This window comes from Etheostoma cragini, chromosome 19, assembly GCF_013103735.1.
Source record: "Etheostoma cragini isolate CJK2018 chromosome 19, CSU_Ecrag_1.0, whole genome shotgun sequence".
Taxonomy (NCBI): domain Eukaryota; kingdom Metazoa; phylum Chordata; class Actinopteri; order Perciformes; family Percidae; genus Etheostoma; species Etheostoma cragini.
Genome location: NC_048425.1, coordinates 3,475,018 through 3,496,749, shown reverse-complemented (window position 1 = coordinate 3,496,749; position 21,732 = coordinate 3,475,018). Strand labels below are relative to the sequence as shown.

The 21,732-nt window shown below is 40.8% G+C and overlaps 2 protein-coding genes across 7 annotated transcripts in view; both read right to left on the bottom strand.

The window, feature by feature from the left end:
- The window catches only part of clcn5b (chloride channel, voltage-sensitive 5b), a 29,602-nt gene extending 17,965 nt beyond the window's left edge, over positions 1 to 11,637 (bottom strand). The window contains exons 1-2 of one of the 4 annotated variants that reach the window (XM_034857089.1): positions 11,342 to 11,637; positions 10,226 to 10,375 (exon numbers count right to left, since the gene is read on the bottom strand). In XM_034857089.1, the coding sequence (XP_034712980.1) occupies positions 10,226 to 10,364 (139 nt within the window). In that variant the 5' untranslated portion in view covers positions 10,365 to 10,375; positions 11,342 to 11,637. Of the gene's footprint in view, positions 1 to 2,432; positions 2,762 to 10,225; positions 10,376 to 10,465; positions 10,872 to 11,341 lie in introns of those variants that run through there. The other 3 variants (XM_034857088.1, XM_034857087.1, XM_034857090.1) reach the window with 3 other exon arrangements.
- A 5,809-nt stretch (positions 11,638 to 17,446) lies between these two features.
- shroom4 (shroom family member 4) overlaps positions 17,447 to 21,732 on the bottom strand; it is a 63,243-nt gene continuing 58,957 nt past the window's right edge. For all 3 annotated transcript variants that reach the window (XM_034857024.1, XM_034857025.1, XM_034857026.1), the window contains 4 exons: positions 20,732 to 20,833; positions 19,615 to 19,785; positions 18,227 to 18,369; positions 17,447 to 17,676 (listed from right to left, as the gene is read on the bottom strand). In XM_034857024.1, the coding sequence (XP_034712915.1) occupies positions 17,520 to 17,676; positions 18,227 to 18,369; positions 19,615 to 19,785; positions 20,732 to 20,833 (573 nt within the window). In that variant the 3' untranslated portion in view covers positions 17,447 to 17,519. The remainder of the gene's footprint in view (positions 17,677 to 18,226; positions 18,370 to 19,614; positions 19,786 to 20,731; positions 20,834 to 21,732) is intronic.

Below are 21,732 nucleotides of genomic sequence, written 5' to 3'. Positions count from 1 at the left end.
TCCCAGTAGATTAGCAGTTTCTGAAATACTCAGACCAGCCCTTCTGGCACCAACAATCATGCCACGTTCAAAGTCACGTGGTTAACACAGAATAAGTGTTAACGAGCAGTTGGACAGGTGTACCTAATAAAGTGGCCGGTGAGTGTATATATATATATATATATATATATGTATTTGACAGAATTCATCTCTTTACAGAACATGTGCTCCTCCATAAGATGGATATGTCAGCAGCAACAATCTGCATGCACTATGCTCGGAAGCCCATTTATTATTGTGACTATTGTTACTGAGCAAAATCAAATGGGGAGAACAGCGCAACAACAAATATGCATTGTGACCTACTGTGGTAATTTACATTAGATAACACTATTCTTGACAACGCTGTATTAATGAGTGCCTTAGGCAAAGACAAACAAAGCTACGATTTTGACTTCAGCCGCATTCTCTCAAGCTCGAGTATGTGGCAGCTACAGACAGCAACAATTATCAGACAGCAGCAACCAATCACAACCAGTTTTGTACGGAAACAGGAAATGACACAGGAAGTTCTGATTCATGTTGGGTGTAAGCAACCAACAACAGATTTGAGGCAAGTAATTATGGGACAAAAACAATTTTCATCTAAATAAAAGTGGGTTTTCATTTGAGTGTAATAGAGGTCATAATAGGATTGTAAAAATGTGAGGAAGTTTAGCAAGCTTTTTGTGAGAAAAAACCCTGTTACCGAGAGAAGAAACTGACAATGCTGAAGTAAAACATTAAAGCAATCACTAGCAATATTTCATCTCATAGGGATTACTCAACTATTGTCTTAGGTTTGCAGGAACACAACCAGGAAATAACAATGTCTACATTTTAGGATTCCTTCATATTTTCCATTAAAAATCCTAAAATCGTAATCCACACCATGATTACTTCACAAACACCAGCCACATTTCCAACATGACACTTGCAGGGAGGAGAACATTGGCATTTATTAATACAAAAGAGTTTACACACCTGAGCTGACAAGTTATACTGGTCGTAAACACCAAGTGGCTCACAGACGGACACACACTCTCTCTGCTTGTAATAACACCTAAAATGTAACTAGATCCCAGTGTTAGCCAGAACAATGTGGAGGACAGATCAATGGAATAACAATCCCACTCTATTTCCTTTTATTTTAAGCCATTTTTAAGCCATCACTTAGCTTGTGCTAACAATTTGTTGTGCTGCTGGCATATTAAAGCTGTTATCCACCTGCTTCGCTGTAAAATGCATGCTGGGATAGGCTGTGGACCCCTAATAACCCTGTACAGGACTGGGTATGTCTAACAACTGAATGAATGGAAAATGTTTGGCTTGGTTGGCCTGCTAATGGCCATCAAAGCCCGTCTGAGAACCTTAAAAAATGTGGAGATGCAAAAGTATTTATTTGCCCATTATTCTTTACCAAGTTCTTTTGAATGTCCTTAATGTGACAGACACATTTCCCAACTATTTTTAGACCCTCAAAAATATCCCCTGTAGAAAGAAATCCAGTATGAGCCATAGCCACATTTGTACCAGCCATTGTCTGGTTAGATTTCTCCAGTGTCCAGTATCGGATGATTTTAGTCCATGTTATTGTTATTTATAGAGTAAACACCTTAAGATGTCTCACCAAAAGTCATTGCTATCATAAAAGTGTGCCTTTTTCTATTTCGGGTGGATTTAACGCATTTAAAAAACACACAACTGTGACTTTTGCACCTTATTCACGATAGCCAAAACAAAGAGAATGCAGTCAAATAACCTAAACACACTTGAAGAGAATAACAGGAATTTGTCATTTTCAAATAAAATCAGACTAAGGCCATCAGGAAGATTTACATAATCACTGCTCTAAATAAAGTGCACTTAAAAGCAAAGACAACTAAAGAGAACAAGTGGTAAGCATCCGAGTTTGACCTCAGTTGTAAATCCATGTCCGTGTACTTGAGAGACAGATCAACCTCTGTTCAATCAAACTTTATTTCCATAGCACATTGGATACAAATCAATGCAACACAAAAGCCACAGTTGGCCCCAAAACATGCATTGGCAGGACACACGCACACACGCACGCATGCACAGAAACATTAACCACGAGTCAGGGTTGTACATGGTCTTAATGGTTAAACTCCAGTGTTAAGTTTAAAGGCATCAGCAGAAACACAAGACTCGTTAAAGCTTATAAAACCAATCACAAAAACGTTGTTGCAGGTGAAAAAAAAAAATGTATGTAACTTCTTACTCAAGCAAGACCTATTTCAGCATTCTAACAAAAGATGACTTTCTTCGTAAATGCATTTAAAACACCCTCTGCATGAGAGCAGATTTGATCAGACGGCCAAAAAAGAAAAAAAAAAAAAAAAAAAAAGCTACAAACAAAGCTCTCCTATAAACTCTTCCTGGGTCCCACTCACCGTTTTCAGTCAGAACCTCCTCATCCAGATGCTTAGTCCAGAACTCCCAGTCCATCTCTCCTTTCCTGGCACCAAACACGACCAGCTGAGTATCCTCAGTCAGTGTTAAATCTCAAACTGGAAATCTCTTTGCTCCTCTGCACTCCTCTAGGAAGTGGACTCCAACAGAGCACTCCCTCATTGGCCGGAGAGCTCTGGGAATGAGTTATGATTGGCTAATCTAGTCTGGGAAGTACATGACGATTTGCTGAGCTGGTGGGAACTTGTTTTTGTATTGGTGCCGAGTGCTTGTGAGCTCTCTCGGATTGGCTGAGGTGGTTCTCTGCGTTAACAGGAGGTCATTTTAGTCTAAAAGGTCTTGAGCCTTGAATCCCGTGGGAAGGCTGTGTGATGCATCAAACGCTCCTGGCTGGCTTGTGCAAACACACGAAAATACACGGAAGAAAAGATGAAATGTTTTGTTTTTAAATCAGTAATATGAGAAAAAAGGACAAAGTTCACAAAATTAAGTAGTGAACAGAATGATGAAGTTAACATTTTGGAACTGAACTGAAATTAAACCACTAATAACTAAGTATGTTGCTTTACTTCCTGTCACACAAAAGGTCTGAGTTAGACCTCCATGAGACATACAGTGCTGTGTATCCAAAGTTGATAGGGTTAAACCACGATCAAATTCTTTTGCCACATTGAAGCAAATTACATTAAAAGATTGGAACTGGACTGTGGCAGCTGTTTAACCCCTTACTTCCTGTCTGACGGCTTGATTTTCTTAGGAAAAACTGTCCAAAGCCAAACCCAAAGTTAACCACAAATGGCCCATTTCTGCAATGATTAAATTACGTTATTCATGTGACTAACTTTATTATAAGATGTTTCAGCTCATAGCCTTGGACGTCCCTGTTAAAGGCAGCAAGAAGCCAAGATGTTTCACAATATGGTTGCTCTTAATACTACAAGTTAAAATGGACATTAAATTGACAAGAAGTCAAAGTGGGTTGCCAATAGTAACGTTGCTGTCGTGCTTCACGGTTTCCTCCGAATCAATCAAGCATGTTAATTATTGATGTAACATTTTTAATAAGCAGCCATCTACTTTCTATGGACTGTGTCCAGGGCAAGGAGCTGAAGCCTTTCCTAGCATCCACAGAGTGAGGGGCAGGTGCACCCAGGGCAGGTTGTTGGTCTAACGCGGGGTTAACGGACATGAGCATCTAAAGGAAAACTGACAAGGCTAACATCTGAGCCGCCACACATGATCACCTCTTCACCACGTTAAAACAAACACGGCGGTGCTGTGAAACAACCAAACACACAACAATCCTGTCTACAACTTCAAATGCCACAAGCAAAGATACATTTCAAAATGCAGAGTGAAAACTGATCCAGTGTTAGTTTGTCTCAGAAAAATAGGTCAGCAACTCAAGAGTCCTTAGAGCAACTCTGCTCGTTTCCAGCGAAGGTTTGCATGCTGAGCTCAGCACTTACTCGGTTCCTGTCAGAGTGTGTCCTAATCTTACATTTTTACAGAATATCAAAACAAAACATACAGGGACACACACGATTTGAACCTTGCGTTCCCGCTTTCTTGTTGCCATGGGAATTGGCGTTGCATGTGACCCCTGTGAGGCTTGGCGACTACAAACAAGCATCTCTGGACCATGTTTACGTCATTGCTCTGCTAAGCCCATGCTTTTTAGCTCATATTTACTGGGTCAGAGGAAAATTGAATAAAGACAGAATGTGCGTCTCTGCGGTAGAGTAAATATAGAGATAAAGTTTTTCATGTGCTCAAAAGGAACTTTCAAATATGAGGATGTGATGTGACTGTCCTGCTGGAAACAGCCAACAGACACCTGGCTCAGATGTTACAGGGAAGGAAGCACTTTAAAGAATTTCTAATCTAAGTCAAGATCTCCTTTCATTGTAGTTTTGGACACACAGCCCAAACTAAGGTTAAAAACTTAAATGAACCTACGCTGTTTATTCAAACTACTTTTCTTTGAAACAAACTGACTGAAACATGTGCAGCATTAAATATCAAAAAAGAAAGTGCCAAGTCCTGAAATTGGCCATGGATTGCTCAATCAAATTCTTAGTTGTGTTGTTTGATCAGATATTTTCCGATTTAAAAACTAAAAACATTTTCTTGCACGGACACTAAATTGCTAAACACTTTCTGGTTCCTCCTCAAATGTCAGGATTTCCTGAATTTCTCTGAGTTGATAGATAAAATGATAAGGAAAAGCATTGTTATTTACAGCTCTACTTCCACCCGACATGACACCATATTTTATATTGTGAAATTCCTGCACCTCAGTGAGAAGCTGGATGGGCGGGCTTATGCTCTGCCCACGACATCTCACCAGGGGAGTCCTGGCCTCTTGAGTGGTCTCAGTTACAAAAAGCTTATGCAGGATGGAAGACTAAGACATTGATCAGTTCTTTGGACTGTGACTCATTCAGCGTTTGAGGCACACCTTTCAATGGTTATGTGAGCACGATTATGACCACAAGTCTTCCACAAATGTATTTTATCGAACCGGTGGAGTATCTTGGGCTTTACCAGTAAGTCTGCAATTGTACTGGCAGCTTCTGACTGCATGAGTGGGAAGAAAGGTACAACAGTAAAAGGAAGAATATTTTAGCTCAGCAAATCCCTTCTTCCTGGCTAGGATGTTTCCTACTTCTACTCCAGGGGCAAAGTCCTTACAGATCAGCTGTTCAAAATGTCCCTGGAGGAACTTTACTAGGGCTGCACAATGAAAACTTTTTCCATCGTCATGTTGGACACTAGGAGATTTTTTGTGTGTAGTTAAAAAAAAAAAATATCAGTAGAGAAAGGCACTTTCAAAACGGTCACGGCCATTGTTTTTTATATTCAATTTAATGTTTAATTTGTTCAATAAAACAATGTTGGAAATCATTTCCTTTCATATGGTTTTATGTTATAAGTTCAACAAGCAGTCTGTTCTTAGAATACTGAAAGCGGCAGAGCTGAGTAAACTTTAACATCTGTTTATCGCAAAAAATTTCAGTATTGCAATATTCAACGACATTGCATATTTTCCTCACATCACGCAGCCCTGACCTTTACTTCACCCACTTCCTGCAGAAGCCGGTGAGATTTTATGTTATGCATAAAGCAAAAAACTTCTGATAATTAAAAAGGTAAGCGTTTCCTTTAACAGCTTTTGCAATAACAATACACTGAGACATGGAACGCGTCCCAGAGCCAAAAAACAGAGGAAAGGGAGGGAGAACACGCACCTTTTTCATCTCTTCAACGGTAGATGATTTGGTTTTCCTCTCGACTTTTTAAGCTTTTTTGAGAATTAAAAACTTTAAAAAAATCTTGATCAAACCCGAAAGTGAAAAAAATAGTTTCAAGGCCCAGGCTGCAGCTCCTTAGGCATCTCTCTGTCTCTCTGCTTCCTCTTGTCAGTAAAACCTTACTACAATGACAGGGGTCAAGTGGTGTGAAGAGTCCCCACTGGAGATTTTAATGAGTTCAAGTATTCTAAGAAAATGATGGGGACGAAGCAGCACAGTGCCTACATGTTTAGTCTGAATGCATTTTGGCAGTTATCACCTCGTTTCAGTCTTCATCTTGTTTAAAAACTAAAACACAGGAGGCAGAAAGCCAGGCGGCCAGGACAAGCAGTGACACGCTTCCCTCCTTTAGACGGCAAAGGCTTTCATTGAAAAGCTGGTCTTTCAAAACACCACACACCATGTTGGATGAATAAAAAAAAAAAAAGGAATGAAAAGCATAACGACTAAAAAAATTAAAAAAAAAAAATCTTTTCCATTTATCTGATCCCTCAACATGAACCGGAAGATTGTTATGATGCCTTTACCTATTGAAGGTTTTTAATACTACAGCCGGGGGCAACCGCTTAAGAACACCTTCCCTTCCGGATGCATTCTCCTATTATACTCCCTCCAGATTGTTTAGACTCGGATTGAAAGACACACCAAATTGTTGGAAATGTAAGACAGAGGGTGGCCAATTGCTCCATGTCCTATGATACTGTGATAAGGTCCAGGAAGTGTGGACCAAGATACATGATAACTAATGTCTGATTGCAGGGACCCAGGTTCTATTCTGCCCAAGATTATTTGTCCTGGGAGACCCTAAGCAGAAAAGATAAGCACATAAGAAGCTGGGTCCAGACTTGTTTAAGGATAGCCAGACAGATTGTTTTAAGACAGTGTTTTCCCTCGGTTTGTAAAAGATTGAGGTGCTCGTATTTGATGGGGGTTTAGGGGTCATCCGTCAAGATATTGTTACGTTATTTAATACAAATACTCATTCACTAGAATATGGGGAAAGCTTTCTGGATTCATCTTGTAAATTGTATGTTTTGTATAATTTAAAAAAAAAACTGACTTAAAAAAATGTTTCTACAAAGAACACATTGCTTGCACACTAGTTGTTGACAGAGGAATAATAGTACCACTATATTGATATCCACCCAGGCCAGTATTTGCACAAGCAACACCTCCTAGGCAAAACTCTGCTCTCTGAACACTGGAGGTGAATGAGTCCCAGAGCAACAGGTTCCACAAGGCTGAGAGATTACGATGGCACCAAGAATTACTTTTAAGAAGACTTGCTTGTCAACGAGTTCAAATGCGCGATAAGGAGCACTTTCAACTGCCGCAAAAGGGTAAGAAAAGGAGGACGTTGCTGTACTAAAAAAGGCAAGAAACAAAAGTGCAAGCCGACAATTTTTTCAATTAAGTGTCACAACGAGCTGTTTTACTGCTTAAGTCTGTTTAGAACCCAACCTGGAGTGTGTTCACTTAGAGAGACAGAGCTAGAGATACTTTATTCAGCCCAAAGGAAATTAAGGTGTACAATAGCTTATACACAGCATACATCCACATAGGCCCACAGACATAGGTCATCCACTCACACAAACTACAAAAATACTAATAAAGATATCAATAGTGTGCCCTTACAGTAAAGTTTGATTGCAGCATGTTTAAAAGGAGCAGTGTGGAAGAAATGCAGAATAGCTACACAAAGCAACATCTGCCATTACAGATAAAAGCACCATTTCCTTTTTTTTTTTTTACTGTGATCTAAAACTTTAATGACAAACTCTGCACGGTGGAGGGTGAAATTAGAGGCGAAAAGCCTCCTGATCTCCCCAGAGCCTGACACACAATAATCAGTCTGAGACTACGGAGCACAGCACTACTGTCAGACAGAATCCTCACAACTCCAGTTGCTTGAACTGACCCCCCCCCCTTGATTTCTTTTCACAAACCACTGTGTAATTTTAAAAATGCATGACTGTTGGTTATAAAACAAAGTTGTGTTTCTTCACTCTCCACAAAAAGCTGAAGTGGAAACACATGGTTCAAGCCAACAGAAGCTGCTCCCATTGAGGGGAAAAGATTGCCTCCTGACTTCCTTCCTGTTGGCACAGTCCTATCTCTCTATTTCAACCAGTGTGGGAGGAGAGGGGTGCTGGTGATGTCACAGTGACATCAGTAGTAACCAGGCAGCGGGATATCACTGTCTGACTGTGCTTTCTTTTGGAATCATTTGAGGTCGTATTTTAATGCACTGGCTTGTCCTGAAAGTTTGAAAAGCAATCTTCTTTAAGGTCTCTTTTTGGCAAAGATGTTACAAAGAAAAGGACAGATTTTTTTTGTGATGTCATGATGATGACAGCAATGACTGGGCAACATCTGACACTACATTTTCCTTTGCACTTTGAATTTGTTTTTAATGTGCTGACAAAAAACATCAAAAGTATTGAAGCTGCATTAGTAAAGAGAAACCAAAACAGTGTTTACATTGCATCTCCCCTAAACAGTTTTTCCACAAAAGGAACGCTTTAAGCTACGTTCAGACCAAAATCAGCAATCCGGCAATTTGCCACATGTTGTGCCGCGGCACAGAGGCTTGATGTTTCACGTTCTCACAGCGCCTCAATCTACACTGACAAGTCTGATTGCAGGTGACATGATTGGCCACCGCAGCGTGATGTGGGGTTGCGTTACTCCTAAAGTTGAGCTGGCTCCAACTTTTCACCGCGGGTCCGCTGCATTTGATTTGAGTGTCAAAAAAAGGAATCTGAATCACTCTGAGGGAACTCTTCAAAGCACAAATTAACCATAATACACTTGCAGGAGGTTAATAGGGTTGTTAATAAATACCAAAAACTGAACAAGAACTTTGCCTGGAGCTGCAAACTTTACAAAACAAAAGGCTAAAAAAACTCTGTTCTCATGCCAAAAATGCAAATTGGCAAACGTTCTTTCTAGTTTACATGCAAATTTATTAATTCTTCACTTGATATTTTTTCTGGGTCTCTGCTTTAAATAGCTAACATGAGGCATCTCCATGGTCAATTGCTGAGGTGTCACACGGATGTCATGATGACATAAGCAAAGCAGCCATCAATCATTAATGTGACTGAAATCTCTTCATTGGTGCAATAAGAAGTTAAAATACTGTAAGCCTGTCATATCCGGCTTTTTGGAGGTCGTTGTACTAAGGGGCAGTCACATTACCAAGTTAAGATATCATCACCAGTAACCGGGCGGCCCTGGTTGCCCTGGTTGGTGAGTTACCCCCACAAAAACTACTAGTGCTATAACTCACTTTAATGGTTGTGTTTGTGTTCTGATGTGAAGTCAACCAAAATCAGATTGATACAGTGAGTTTCTCTCTATGTGTGTGTCTGTGTGTGTGTACGTGTGTAGTATGTGATTATTTAGAATGACCATGACTCAGTAAAAGCCTGTGACAAACACTCACTGTACCCAGGGATTACAGACATAATTTAACAGTAGACTTAAAGGTTCTTACAGGCACCCAGTGTTATTAATGCTTACAAATTCCACCTTGAAAAAACGGTTCCAAGACTACTTTGGGAACACCATAAGACATAATAATAATAATAAAGTGAGGTCAACAACTCTGCAGCAGTCCAACAAATTATCATAGCCTGTGCCATGACTACAACTCTGAGGTTAGCAACTCAGCCACACAAGCATTTATAGACTTACTTTCTTTCTTTCTTTTATTAGAAAACAACAACATCAGATCCCTTGTCAATCTCTGGTTGAAGGTCATAAAGTTTAAAGCCTCTAATCCCTCAGTTCAAACAAAACACATGAGGGTTGAAAGTGAGTATGTTTGATGAAACATTTACTGCCACCTGCAATAAAATATAATACTAATTCAAACAAGTTAGCCATGACAGAGTGACAGGTCTTGTAATTTAAAACAGGTAATAAAAGATGTTATATTACCTAAGATACTAGGTGGTCATGGTCAGTGCCTTAAACCTCCAGGCAGTGGTGGAATGTAACAAAGTACATTTAAACACTGTACTTAAGTACAAATTTGAAATAAGTAGTTAACGTGTGTCTTTCCATTTTATTTCTACTCTACTACATTATAGAGAAAAAGTGTACTTTTTACACATATTTACACACATATTACTTTTTACTCGTATTTTCAGTGTGGTATTAGTACTTTTACTTAAGTAAATGATTTGAATACTTCTTCAGCCACTGGCTCAAACTCGCCCCAGATTGGACTTTTGGATAGTGTAGTTCATTAAGTCGATTCAAAACAACAGTTTGAATGAACTTTGAGATTGTTTATGATAGTATCCTAGAAGTCGCCCAACAGTTTTGCAACCACAGGCATATTTCGATTTTTTTGTGTTTGCATACAAACTTTACTTGGAAAAGACAACAACTCATGCCAATACTATTGAAAATGCCTTCTCCAACGGCAAAATCAATGTCTGCGCAGTTACCTGAGCTGAGAGGGGGGTCGTCGTCCGTGGTGGAAAAGTCCAGTGTGGCTCCTGCAATGTCCACCATCTCGTCATCATCGTCGTCGCTGGGCTGTTGGAGGCTGTCAAAGCTCCCGGTGCGGTAGCCGGGGTTTTCCATCCCTTCAAATCCTGTTACACAAGGAGGACAGAGTCCATTTAGCAATGAGCGACCGCGTCTGGGATTTAACCACTGCAGGGTAATTAGCCTCCTAGCTTTACCTTTTGCACTGTCGGCTGAATATTTTCGATACAAGCTCACCCAAAACTGAAACATTGTCACCGTATGATAGCAAAGCCAACGCGGCTTCTTTAACAGCCACTCTCCTTATTAAATTAATTAAATTAACTTTAAGTCATAAAACAAATCCTAGGTTTGTGGGCTCTTAGGAAACAGCCGACTGGGACGCCCACACTGGTCCTGCCAGACGGCGCATCGCCGCGCAACTCCAGTTACAGGGACGTTTTCGCAACCATTTCCGCAGTTTCTCTGCTCTTTCAGTTGTTCGTTTGATAGCACTGAAAGCAGCTGGAGAAACACCTTACATAATAACATAAAGAAGACGAATAGCCCAACGACAAATGAGATAAGCGTTTAACCGTTAAGCCGTTTACATATGACCAGCGGTAATGCCGCTTATCGCTGGTTGTGCCACTTCTTTCTTTCTTTCTTTCTTTTTTACTTTGCGAGAGCGGTGAACAACTCGGAGGAAGCTTTCCTTGATGTGGCGCGCTGCTTAAAGTTCAAATTATTTCAACTTTGACATCATTGCCGCTGACCGTTAAAAGTTGGTTGAGGTAGCCATAGTCGAAAGGGTAGCCATGACCAAGTATATATGGTCAGATCTATCCATGGAAGCAATTATGATGACGGCGGGAGCGGCACCGCTGCTCTAATACCCACTGCTTTCAATGGCTCGCAGGGCAAACGCAGCGCAAACCACGTTATCTGCACTATGCTCTGCTACCTCGCGGTTTTACCGCTGATCATGTAGCCACTCTTATCACTAACTGACACAATAACCCTTCGGCTTCCCTAGTTAAATGTCACATGTAGTTTTAGACATAAAGACGAAAGACGCTAACTGAAGGCCTAACTTTACCTGTGGAGAAAGAAAGCCGCCGTCCAGCTCAGTGAAGAAGTCTTGTGACTCGAATTAGCTCCACCGCCGTCTTCTACTGGAGGCTGCTAATGTCAACTTAACGCTCCGCAGCGGCTGCTCCTTGAAAATCCTGCGTCATTCTTCGTCCCAGAAACGACGACGAGGTGTACTTAAGGAGGCAACAGTACAACATTAGCTAGCTATAATAGTCAGATAACATTGCCCAACATTATGAAATAGAATACGACTGTCGGCAGTACGTCTTTACCACTTAAAAATGAAAACACCGATCCAGCGTCAAGATACCAAGAATTAGCTACTACTTCCGTTTACGAAGTTGGTAAAGCTACCGTACACAATCTTTGACGAGTATATAGTATGGAACATTTTACTATCAGATCTTAATATCTCTTTTAATTACGGTAGGTAATGTGTAGAATTACGTTTTTATTTTATTTTAAATGCAATATTGTACAGTTTTATTTTGAAGGCCAAACCATTACATTTCCGGTTTTACTACCTTATGTGACAGGCGATTGACACGAGCATCTGTTCTTTCAGAAAAATCAGCCGAGTCAAGAGCTATGATCTCCAACTGGAGCAGTTCGACTAATCGGTCATTTGTTATGTTCACTGCATATGAATATTATTTAGTAGCATAATGAACAGGAACATTAGATGTGCTACATATATTAACTTTTCATATTGATAATTAAAAAGTCAATTAAATTAATATGTAATTCATATGGGAAAAGTATAGCTTAGGAGGGGAAGTCTCTGTGTGCCCAGTCGAGGTGTGGCATCTCATCAGTAGCCTACCACTAGGATACATCTTAAATGTCTGTTGGCATTAATTTACAAGATTTTTGTCAGTTATGTGATTTAATTACATAGAAAATGCAATTAATTTGCAATTTATATCACATGCCAATAAATAAGTTATTTGTAGATACAAAAAAGATGAGTGTTTCATGGAAGATCTTGAAGTAATGAAAAGAGTCTACAGCAAAGACATTAGTCTCTGACAATGCATGATCACCGAGAATACATTAATATTGTGCTTATTAGTTTGAGTATAAGTTCAGCTGTGATGATGGTTTGTAATGGACCATGTCAATGGGATTTAAAACCGTTAAAGAGCGACACTTTGTGGTCATCTGTAAACATGACCCAGGGTTCCCTCTGAGGAACAGAGGAGCAGGGCTGCCAACTCTCACGCATTGGCCGTGAGACACACGCATTTGACTGGTTTCACACGCTCACACGCCACACCCCCGATTTCTCACGCTGAAGCGTCAACCCGGTCGGTCAAATTTCTGAAAGATGAGTTTATCTATAGATCTACCTGTTGAGACACTCGTGATCGAGTAGTTGTGCTTTCAGAGATTGTGAGGGGTTCAAGAGCGCTCCCTGTCTGTGGAATTTTCAAATTGTCGCAAAATGAGAACCTTTTTTTCACGAGCCATCCCAGGTGCACTTCCCCGGCTTCAAGGATGTGCTCTGAGTATCACAGACCGTCCGTCGCTTCGTGTCCTCTCTCTCTGTAAAGATAGAGGTGAGCAGCCTAGCTGCTAGTGTAGTAACTTCAGTTCATGTTAGTGGACCCGCTCTGCTGTGGGCTGGGACGCGTTGCATCCGTGCGTAGACCTCCGATAAAGAGCAGCGTACAGCCTCCTCTAAACTCAGTCAGGGACCCGAATGGGCCTCTGTGTGTGTCAGACGGTCTGAATGAGATCCATGCATACATGCACAGCAGACTACATTACAACTCTCCAAATCTCGGACAACAGATGGGAGGAGTTATATTTTGAATATGCACAAAATTGTAAACTTGAGCAGAAATCTAATGAAACACATCTGAGCTATACTATACTATATATACTATAGCCTACTATATATACTATACTATATATACAATACTGCAATGTTGGGCCACTATTGTGCATCTCTAACCTCTGTGCATCTCTAAATGTAACTGTTGTTATCCAGAAGGATAACCACACCAAATATGGTGCTTGAATCCACTTGTGAACGATTTCCCCCCTTATCTGCCCCACTAAAGTTTGAAGGGAATGTGTGTGCAGACACTTATGTCACCCTGGTTTATGTCTAGAGCTCTGATAAATCATTGCAACCGCTTTTCCTTCGTTACTTACCATGATGCCTTGTTTCTCTCTGCACACCTCCCACTCATTCATCTTCTTTTTCTTTTTTTACAGCTCTCCTTACATTCCCATTAGTCCTCTGTTTTTTAAACTGGGTCAGGTAGAAGAATGCACCCCCTTGCTTCCCCCAAAACACAGATTCTTCACTTCTACGGCAGCTGTTTTATTTATGATCCCCACAGAGCAGGGATCCCTAACTCTCCCTGTCTCTGTGAGGCCAAACATGACCAACTGAAACACTGTTCTCTCATCTAGTTTTAAGTTTTTATTAATGGCTCCGGCTCTAGGTACCATTAAAAGTACCACTCAGTTGCCAGACCCACATGTCCCTGTCTAAAACAACATTATCACGCCGCCCCGTGCGTCCCCTCAGGAGGTTGAGAGATTATTTCAAGATGAGATGTAAAAAAGAAAAGAAAAAAACATTTCTCACGCAAAACAGGCCTTTACAATTTCCCGTGGTTCTTAAAAATGCCAATTAATGAAGTAATATGTATTTTCAGCTCCCTAGGTTCCTTCCAACAATTAATGAATCATCTCTTACCGGCATCACACATTAGGGAAGCACATTTTGGCCAAGAAAATAACTTAAAACAGATGAAAAGGTATAAGTAATGAAAATATAAATGGTAAGTGAAAAGGAACAATTTCTCAAATTGCAAAAAATGTAATGTCACACTAAGTAAAACATGATTTATATTTTTTATATTTCATTTTAACTCCTCGGGATCCCCCAGTCGGAGCTGGTTGATGTGGCTTGGGAAAGGGAAGTTTGGGGTCCCCTGCTGGAGCTGCTGCCCCCCCCCCCCCGACCCGATACCAGATAAGCGGATGAAGATGGATGGATGGACTTAATTCTAAGTCATAAGTTTTATTTACCATCTCCATAACTCAGTTTAAATTGAATGTCAAATGTCTAATTTGTGGGAATTTCTCCCATCTAGTGTTGAGATCGTATGTCGCAATCAGCTCTCTGGCGCCACGCAGTTTAAAGTACGTATTACAGCTACGGAAGCCTTCACGTTTCAAAAAAAGCAAAGATGTCATCCACGTCTTCATCCAGCTTTACCTCCGGCGATCACGTCCGTTCGCTTCATTTTTATTAATTGTGAAATGTTATGTAAAGATTTGGTGAGTCGTACAAACTGTTGATGTTAGCTGCGTTTCTTTCTTCAAACTTGCCGGGGCTGGGAAGCACTGATTCCCATCAGCAACACCTGTGAGTCAATCATGTGACAGCGAAAACGCAAAGGCGAAGCAGTGCGTCCTCTATGTCCCTTACCAGCTAACGTATTTAAAGATGGCGCATGAATACGGAGCGTCTACCCCAGTTCACGCAAATGTCAAATTTCAAGCTAATAGGAATACTTGGAATTGATTGGGGCGATAAATATTCATGAAAAGGGCAAGTTTGTGAACAGGCAACACATAGTTTGACAATGAACAACTAAAAATTACACACTGCACCTTTAAACTATTGGACCTTGGGTGGCCGGGTTATAGCAGTTGGTTGCTTTGAAAGGGTCTCTGGCCCCCAGCTGCTCGGTCCCCCACACCGCAGGACCCCCAACATGTTTTATTGAGCTCTTCTCTGCAGCTCCGCCACTCCACTTACCCGTCAACCTCGGCCATATTTACTTAACCGTTCCACCGCATTCAAGGAACGGTTCCCCAGGAGGATGTAAATCACAACAAGAGACGTGAAGCTAGTTTAAAATACTATTATTATTATTTATGGTACATTTTTCTCCTCAAGTGAGTGTTTTTGCAGTTACACAATTTGTATTGCATTTTACAATCAACACAAAAAAATGACATGAACAGAAGAAATATTCTCTCAACAAGCAACGCTCGTTCCTCTCTTGTCAAGTCAAGAAGTTTCCAGTTAGAAAATGACTGTTATAATACAAGAATACACATCATATGTACAAACAGAACCGGTATACGTGGCCACGAAAGCTCAGGGTTTTTGGTATTAAAACAGCAGGAATCGCCTGACGGAAAAGAGGAAAATCCCAAGTGTAAAACTAACTTCTAATCAACTTCAAGCTGCAGATTTGCTTCATCAACCAGTGGAACTGATAAAGCAGAAAATGATAAAGTGTATTTTTTATTTTACATCAGCAAGTCCACCTTTTACCAGCCAAAATATACACATTCCCTCATTCAAATCCACCCCCATCTCTATTTGAGCTGCAGTTTATTTCTTTGTTTGATTTCCTCAGACAGGCAGTTCTGAGACTTGTCCGGTCCAAGGTTTAGGATAGCGGTTAAAGTTCGGGAGACTTTCTTTGGAAACGTTGCAAATCACGATAAGTCAAGGCAGGTTAAAGCACAAATTCAGTTCAAAAATTGAGAAAACAAGATTGAGTTTCTGTATGTGTATTGTACGGAGCCAGTGGGAAGGAAATAATCGTTCTAGCGACCCATTTAAGTCTGGTTTAAATTGTTTTTTCTCCTGTGTTTCATGACTTTAGGTGACAAAGGTTACGACAGGCCAAAATTGGAAGATTTTGCCAGCTGCTGAGAGTGGTATTCACCGTTTCATCTAACTCAACATAAAAAAAGTCAGTAAGCGTTCTTTAAACTACAGTCTCCAGTGAATATTAAATGCATGAATAACATTCAACTGGGACGAGCAGATGAGTTAGCTGCAAAAAACTTTTCAAGCTAACAACAAAAAACTGCAACTCTTGTATTGAGACAAACCAAACTTTTCCCCGTCAAAATATACAGTAAGCGTTGACTCTTCCCGGTCTTCTCGTTCTCTTTCACAACTTTTTTTTTTTCTCCAACCGATTCCAGTCATTCCAAAACCAAATCACTATTTACACATCGTATACATTATAAACACAAGTGTCTTCTGTACATAACAGCTATTTAGTGACAATATAACAAGTCGGTGGAGTGTCAAACGCCACACAGTAAAACATGTTACAGTAATGGGAATACAAAGTGATATGTTGAGTATGGTAGATAATACAGTATACGTATTGCTGAATGCAGGTGTCAGCCAGCGAACAAAGGTGAATACAAAGCGAGACTGCAGTTAATAATGCTGCATCTCACAATATTGACTGTAGTGTTGTTAACGGAAACACAGTTTCTCAGCGTGTAGCACCCAAAAACAAAAGTCTCGGTTCTCTGAACCAGGAGATTTAAATAAAATAAAAAACAAAACAACAACAAAAGCAGCGTGTCAATGACACATTCATCAAGAGAAAATGTCTTTGGCAACGTAGTGTTAGAAGAAGAGTAGTGTCATTAGTACAGTTTTACACTACATGTTTCAGGCACTTCATGGGAATAAGAGGGTATACGTTTTTATTTATTCATTTTTTTAGAAGTGCAAAACATCCTTTTCTTTGCCATCTATGTTCACAAACTGGTGTTTCTGTGTCCAAATCCACTAATCCTCTCTAACCATCAACATGCCCTCTGCCCTCTAATCACAGTTCTGGGGACAAGTTGTCCATCCGTCTCTAGTGTATTTGTTGTATTTTAAAATGTCTGAAGTCTCTAATTAATTGTTTCTGTGAGGTATGTTGTAGCACTAAAGTCCGCTCTTTTCTTTTGCTGTAGGTGGGTTGGTTTGATCCTGCAACTTGTGAATCTACATGTGAGCTAATCCTTTAAGCAAGAGTTTGACAATTTGGATTGTTAAATATGAAGCTAACAGCTGGGAGACGGTTAGCTTAGCATAAAGACTGCACTAAGAACCCGGCTAAGAACTAGTCTGGCCCGTAAAACATGATGTAACATGTATATAACGGTGATTTTCTGAGGTGCTGGCAGACATGACAGTGGTGGTGATCTTTTTGCAAAATGAATGTCAAACTATTCCTTTAAGAGACTCGGCAGAGCAATGTTTGTGTTCGCTACCTCTTTTAAGTCCTAAACAGGTCTCGATCCTCTCTGCTCCTTCACTTGTTGTCTTGAAACTGACTTAGTGTGACAGGCCCCTGCTTCTTCATCTCTTTAGTTTTTTTTTTTTTTCGTTTTTTCCTTTCAATAATGTCCGTATCCCATCGACATTCCCATTCCGATTCCCAGCCCCAACCCCAGGCTCTCCCTCAGCCCCCTCAGCTGCTCCTCTCCCAGCCTGGTCTTGTCCTCCAGCTGCCTCTGCTCCACCAGCAGCGCCGCCTTCATCTTCACAAAGTGGCTACGAGGGAGAAAAAACAAAAAAATCAGACATAAACATTTTTTTAATATTGATTAATGAAACATGTAACTATTTGACTCTTAAATAGCACTTTAAATTATTTTATTTTAATCTTATCCTTTATATTTATGGCATGTTGTGACATTTTGTTTTCGTTATGTGCTATGTTTAATGTTTTCCTGTCGGTTCTACACTATCAGCTTACCACACTAAGTTCCTAACAATGTTTGTTTTAATGGCAACAAAGATAAGCCACCTAATATTCAGACTTTCAGCAGCTTTGATAATTTAGGTTCTTGTTAATTTGACCTAAACCAGCAAACCCTTTGAGTCCATTTCTTTGAAATATTCAAAATGTCATGGCCAATAAAACATTTTCTTGTTTGTTAATGTCTTTGTGGTAATATTTCTGTACAAGCCTTCCCGGTTTCTTTAACATACTAGAGCCAAAACGTGACAATGAAATGCTGGTCTGTCAAAAAGCTGGCAGTCACATACTCATAGCCTGGATTTGGCATGTGTTATGCTGCTGAGGTGTAGTGTGTTGTACCTGTAGTCTCTGTGCTGCTCGGGGGAGAAGCAGCGGGCCAGCACCCGGCTGACGGCCTGCTCCCGGCGGTCGACGTGGTCCTTCAGGTCCTGAGCCTCAGACAGCTGCCTCAGGAGCTGACGCTTCTTCTCCAGCAGGGGGAGCTAGAGGGCAAAGATCCAAAAAGACACCTGGGTAGTATTTTCTCTGTTTAAAAGTGCAGTAAGATTGTTGATATTTGATATTTGAACTCAACTGCCAAACAAATACCCCCCCCACCCTCCTTCAGAAACTCTGCCGCCCAGATTCACGGACAGATCAACGTTCAAATTGTGTGCAAACTCTTCCCGTTTGGTGTCCCCAGGTGTGGGGTAATTGTCAATAGACCCGTCCCAGAGGAGCCAGGTCTGAGCAGAATCGACCGGCGACCACCGCCCGATGTATGCCGGTTAGGTTTGTGTCTGACTTGATCCCCACTTGCTCTGACGTCATGCACACACGGCCAACAATCTCACGAGGTCAAGGCGGCCGTGGGTTTGAGATGCAGGCGGCGCAGTTGCGGACCCAGGGCATGTTGGGAAAAACCTGACTCTCCGCTGATCTAACAGCTGACTGGTTCAGAATTGACTCAACATGAGTTTTTTTTTTTTTTTATAATTGGAGGGCTTTTAATCGGCAGGCTTATTCTGTACAGAGCACATGTCGTGTGGCTGATGGTGACGTGTATAAGTCAGAGAGACTAAATCTGTTCAGATTATGGATCATATGCAATTGTTTATAAACATCAGCAACAGATCGCATGTAGAGCATTTTAACAGCTACTCTGTCTCCATAAAAACAACTGGAGACTGTGTACAAGCTGATATATGGGTCTGATAACAATTTAATAAATCAGACCTAACAGGATGTCAGTGTTTCTATAACTTCCTGTTCAGCCTGAAGGCTGCTGGAAGCGGCTGGAAACTGTCCGACGTGACCGAGTATGTTTGTCACCGCCCTCGCCTGCTGCTCTCGTCCACTTTACAGCCGAGGCGCAGTTCATCTCGAACGAGCCTAATTCACTTGTCAATGGGAGTGTCTCTCAGTGGACGAACATGTCATTTGTGCACACATTTTTTACCATCCTTTCCGTCAATGCATAGCTCGATTCCTTTAAAAGATACAATTTAGCACAATTTTCTTTTAAAAAAAATAGGACCGAATGTACAAACTAGTTACAAAACAAACAACTTTTTGCATCTAAAGCTCACTTGTGATACTTGTGTTACTTCTGTAGCACGTTAAAGATGTCCTGCTGCCCCACAGGTTTGAGTATACTATTAATTAAACGCCCATTTTGGGGGGCATTTACAAGCTGTGTTTAACTGGATCAAATTACCCCCCACTGCCCTTCCTCCTCCTCTCCTCACCCTCTCGTGGTGCTCCGTCTCGGGGTCCAGTGTCTCCAGCGTGGTCTCCACTCTCAGCAGCCGGCCGGACAGCGACAGCAGCAGGCTTACCACCTTGTCCAGGTCGCCGATGAACATGCGGAACTTGTCCACCTCGTTGGGCTTACACACCGCCACCACCATGCTCTCCACCTGGGGACGCAGATAAATACCCGAGTCTTTTAACATTGGGTGTCTTTCTTTGTTTTCTGTCCTTCAGTGTAAAAAAAAATGCAGTTTGATTTGGTGCATAAGATAGTAAAACTGTGAGTGAATGCATTTTAATCAACGTCTGAAAGGCCATGCAGATATTTCGGGTACCTCAGTAGCAAAACCTCAGATGTGCAAATTAATGTGCAATGATAAATAACGATGCAAATAAATAAGATTTAATGAGTGTGACTGAGTGATGAAGTTTAGGAATGAAGGAGGATTACTGCTAAAGAGATTCTCTGACAAAAGATTTATCGGCAACAAAGTTTGTTGACGTCACTTTTTCAGCAAAAAATACGAAAAGTTCACAGATACAAGCTTCTAAAATGGGAATATGTGCCGGTTGTCTCAGTCTTCCGTGATCTATCTTTAGGTACTTTTTTTCTGTTGGTTGGACAAAAGTAGCATTTTAAATATGTCAAGTAGGGCTTCGAGAAAATATTTTTCACTTCATCACTGGGTGCTAGATAAGACTCAGACATCACAGTACTGCACTAAGTGCAACTTGCACATTAGGTTTATCTACATATTTATCATTACTAGTTAAGCAGTTGCACATTTTTTGTATTCCCAACTTGTTTATATTCAAATATTTGTTCCTGTATTTTATCCTATTATTATTTTGTGTATAATGTATGTATGTATATTGTTTTTATATCATTGTAAATTGGATATTTTGGGGGATGGGTATTCTTTAGATTAAACAATAAATCAAAAAAAGTTAAGCCAATTCTTAGAAATACGAGATGTTAGTGGAATCCCTAAGTGAGTGCATCACAGTTCCACCTTCACTTTCACCACATCCAGTTTTGGGCGGTACAAGGTCACAAGTAAAAGCCGGAAGAGAGACGACTGGAAGAATAAGAGGATGGATGTTTCTCCCCACCTCCTCTCCCAGCTGTGCGTTGGCTCTGATGTCCTCCTGCAGTCCTCTCTGAGCTTCTCTCAGCACTCCCAGCTTCTTGCGGAGGCTCTCCATCAACTGTTTCTGCACGATGGACGGAGAATTGGTTTAAACACCTTAAAATGGAAACAAACTTTGCTGCATCATCGTCTACTGTATATCTACGACGTTACACTTTCCGGGATTGCTCTGGTGCCGCCGGATTTCACTCTTTAATTGTGTAGGAGTTCTAACCTCCTGTGGATTTCTGATGATATGGATAACTGCACCTCAGATCTCTGCAGGGTAAATCCAGACAGCTAGCTAGAGTATCTGTCCAATTGGAGTCTTCTGTTACACGACTAAAACAACTTTTGAATATAAACATGTTCCACCAAAACAAGTTCCTTCCTGAGGCTTTTGAAGAGATACCTTAGCACCGCCCAAGACAATTGTGATTGGTTTAACGCTTTGTACACCCGTTACATTCCAGCCATTGCCGAATCACTTGCAACAAAACAAATTAAGACTATCGGCTTCACACAACTCTCTCGGTGTTTCTCAATGTGACTAAGTTCAGATGATTGTGTCGTCCTGTGACTTTTGCGTGCAGAGAGTCAAGTGAAGATAATGACCTCTCCTGAAGAGTCCATCATGTTTTTTTAATCCTCCGAGACCTCCTTGGCTACTAGCAACTGTGTGCAGGAGTGGTGCATGCGGTGCGCCATTACGGAAGCCTTGTTTCATGTGGATGTACTAAGAGAGCTGTTGTCTTTAAGATAAGATAAGAAAAACTTAATTTATCCCACAGTGGGGAAATTTCATTACTTAGAATTCCTCATGGGGAGACAGAAACTACCCACTAGTTTTAAAGATATGCCAATAAACCAGAGAATGTTTTTTTTCCGAGACTATCATCATGTTAACTTTGGCTGGGAAAATAATAAAAAAAATAATACTGATTGTACAACACTAGCAGTTTCGGTGGCGAGGCGGTAGCTGCA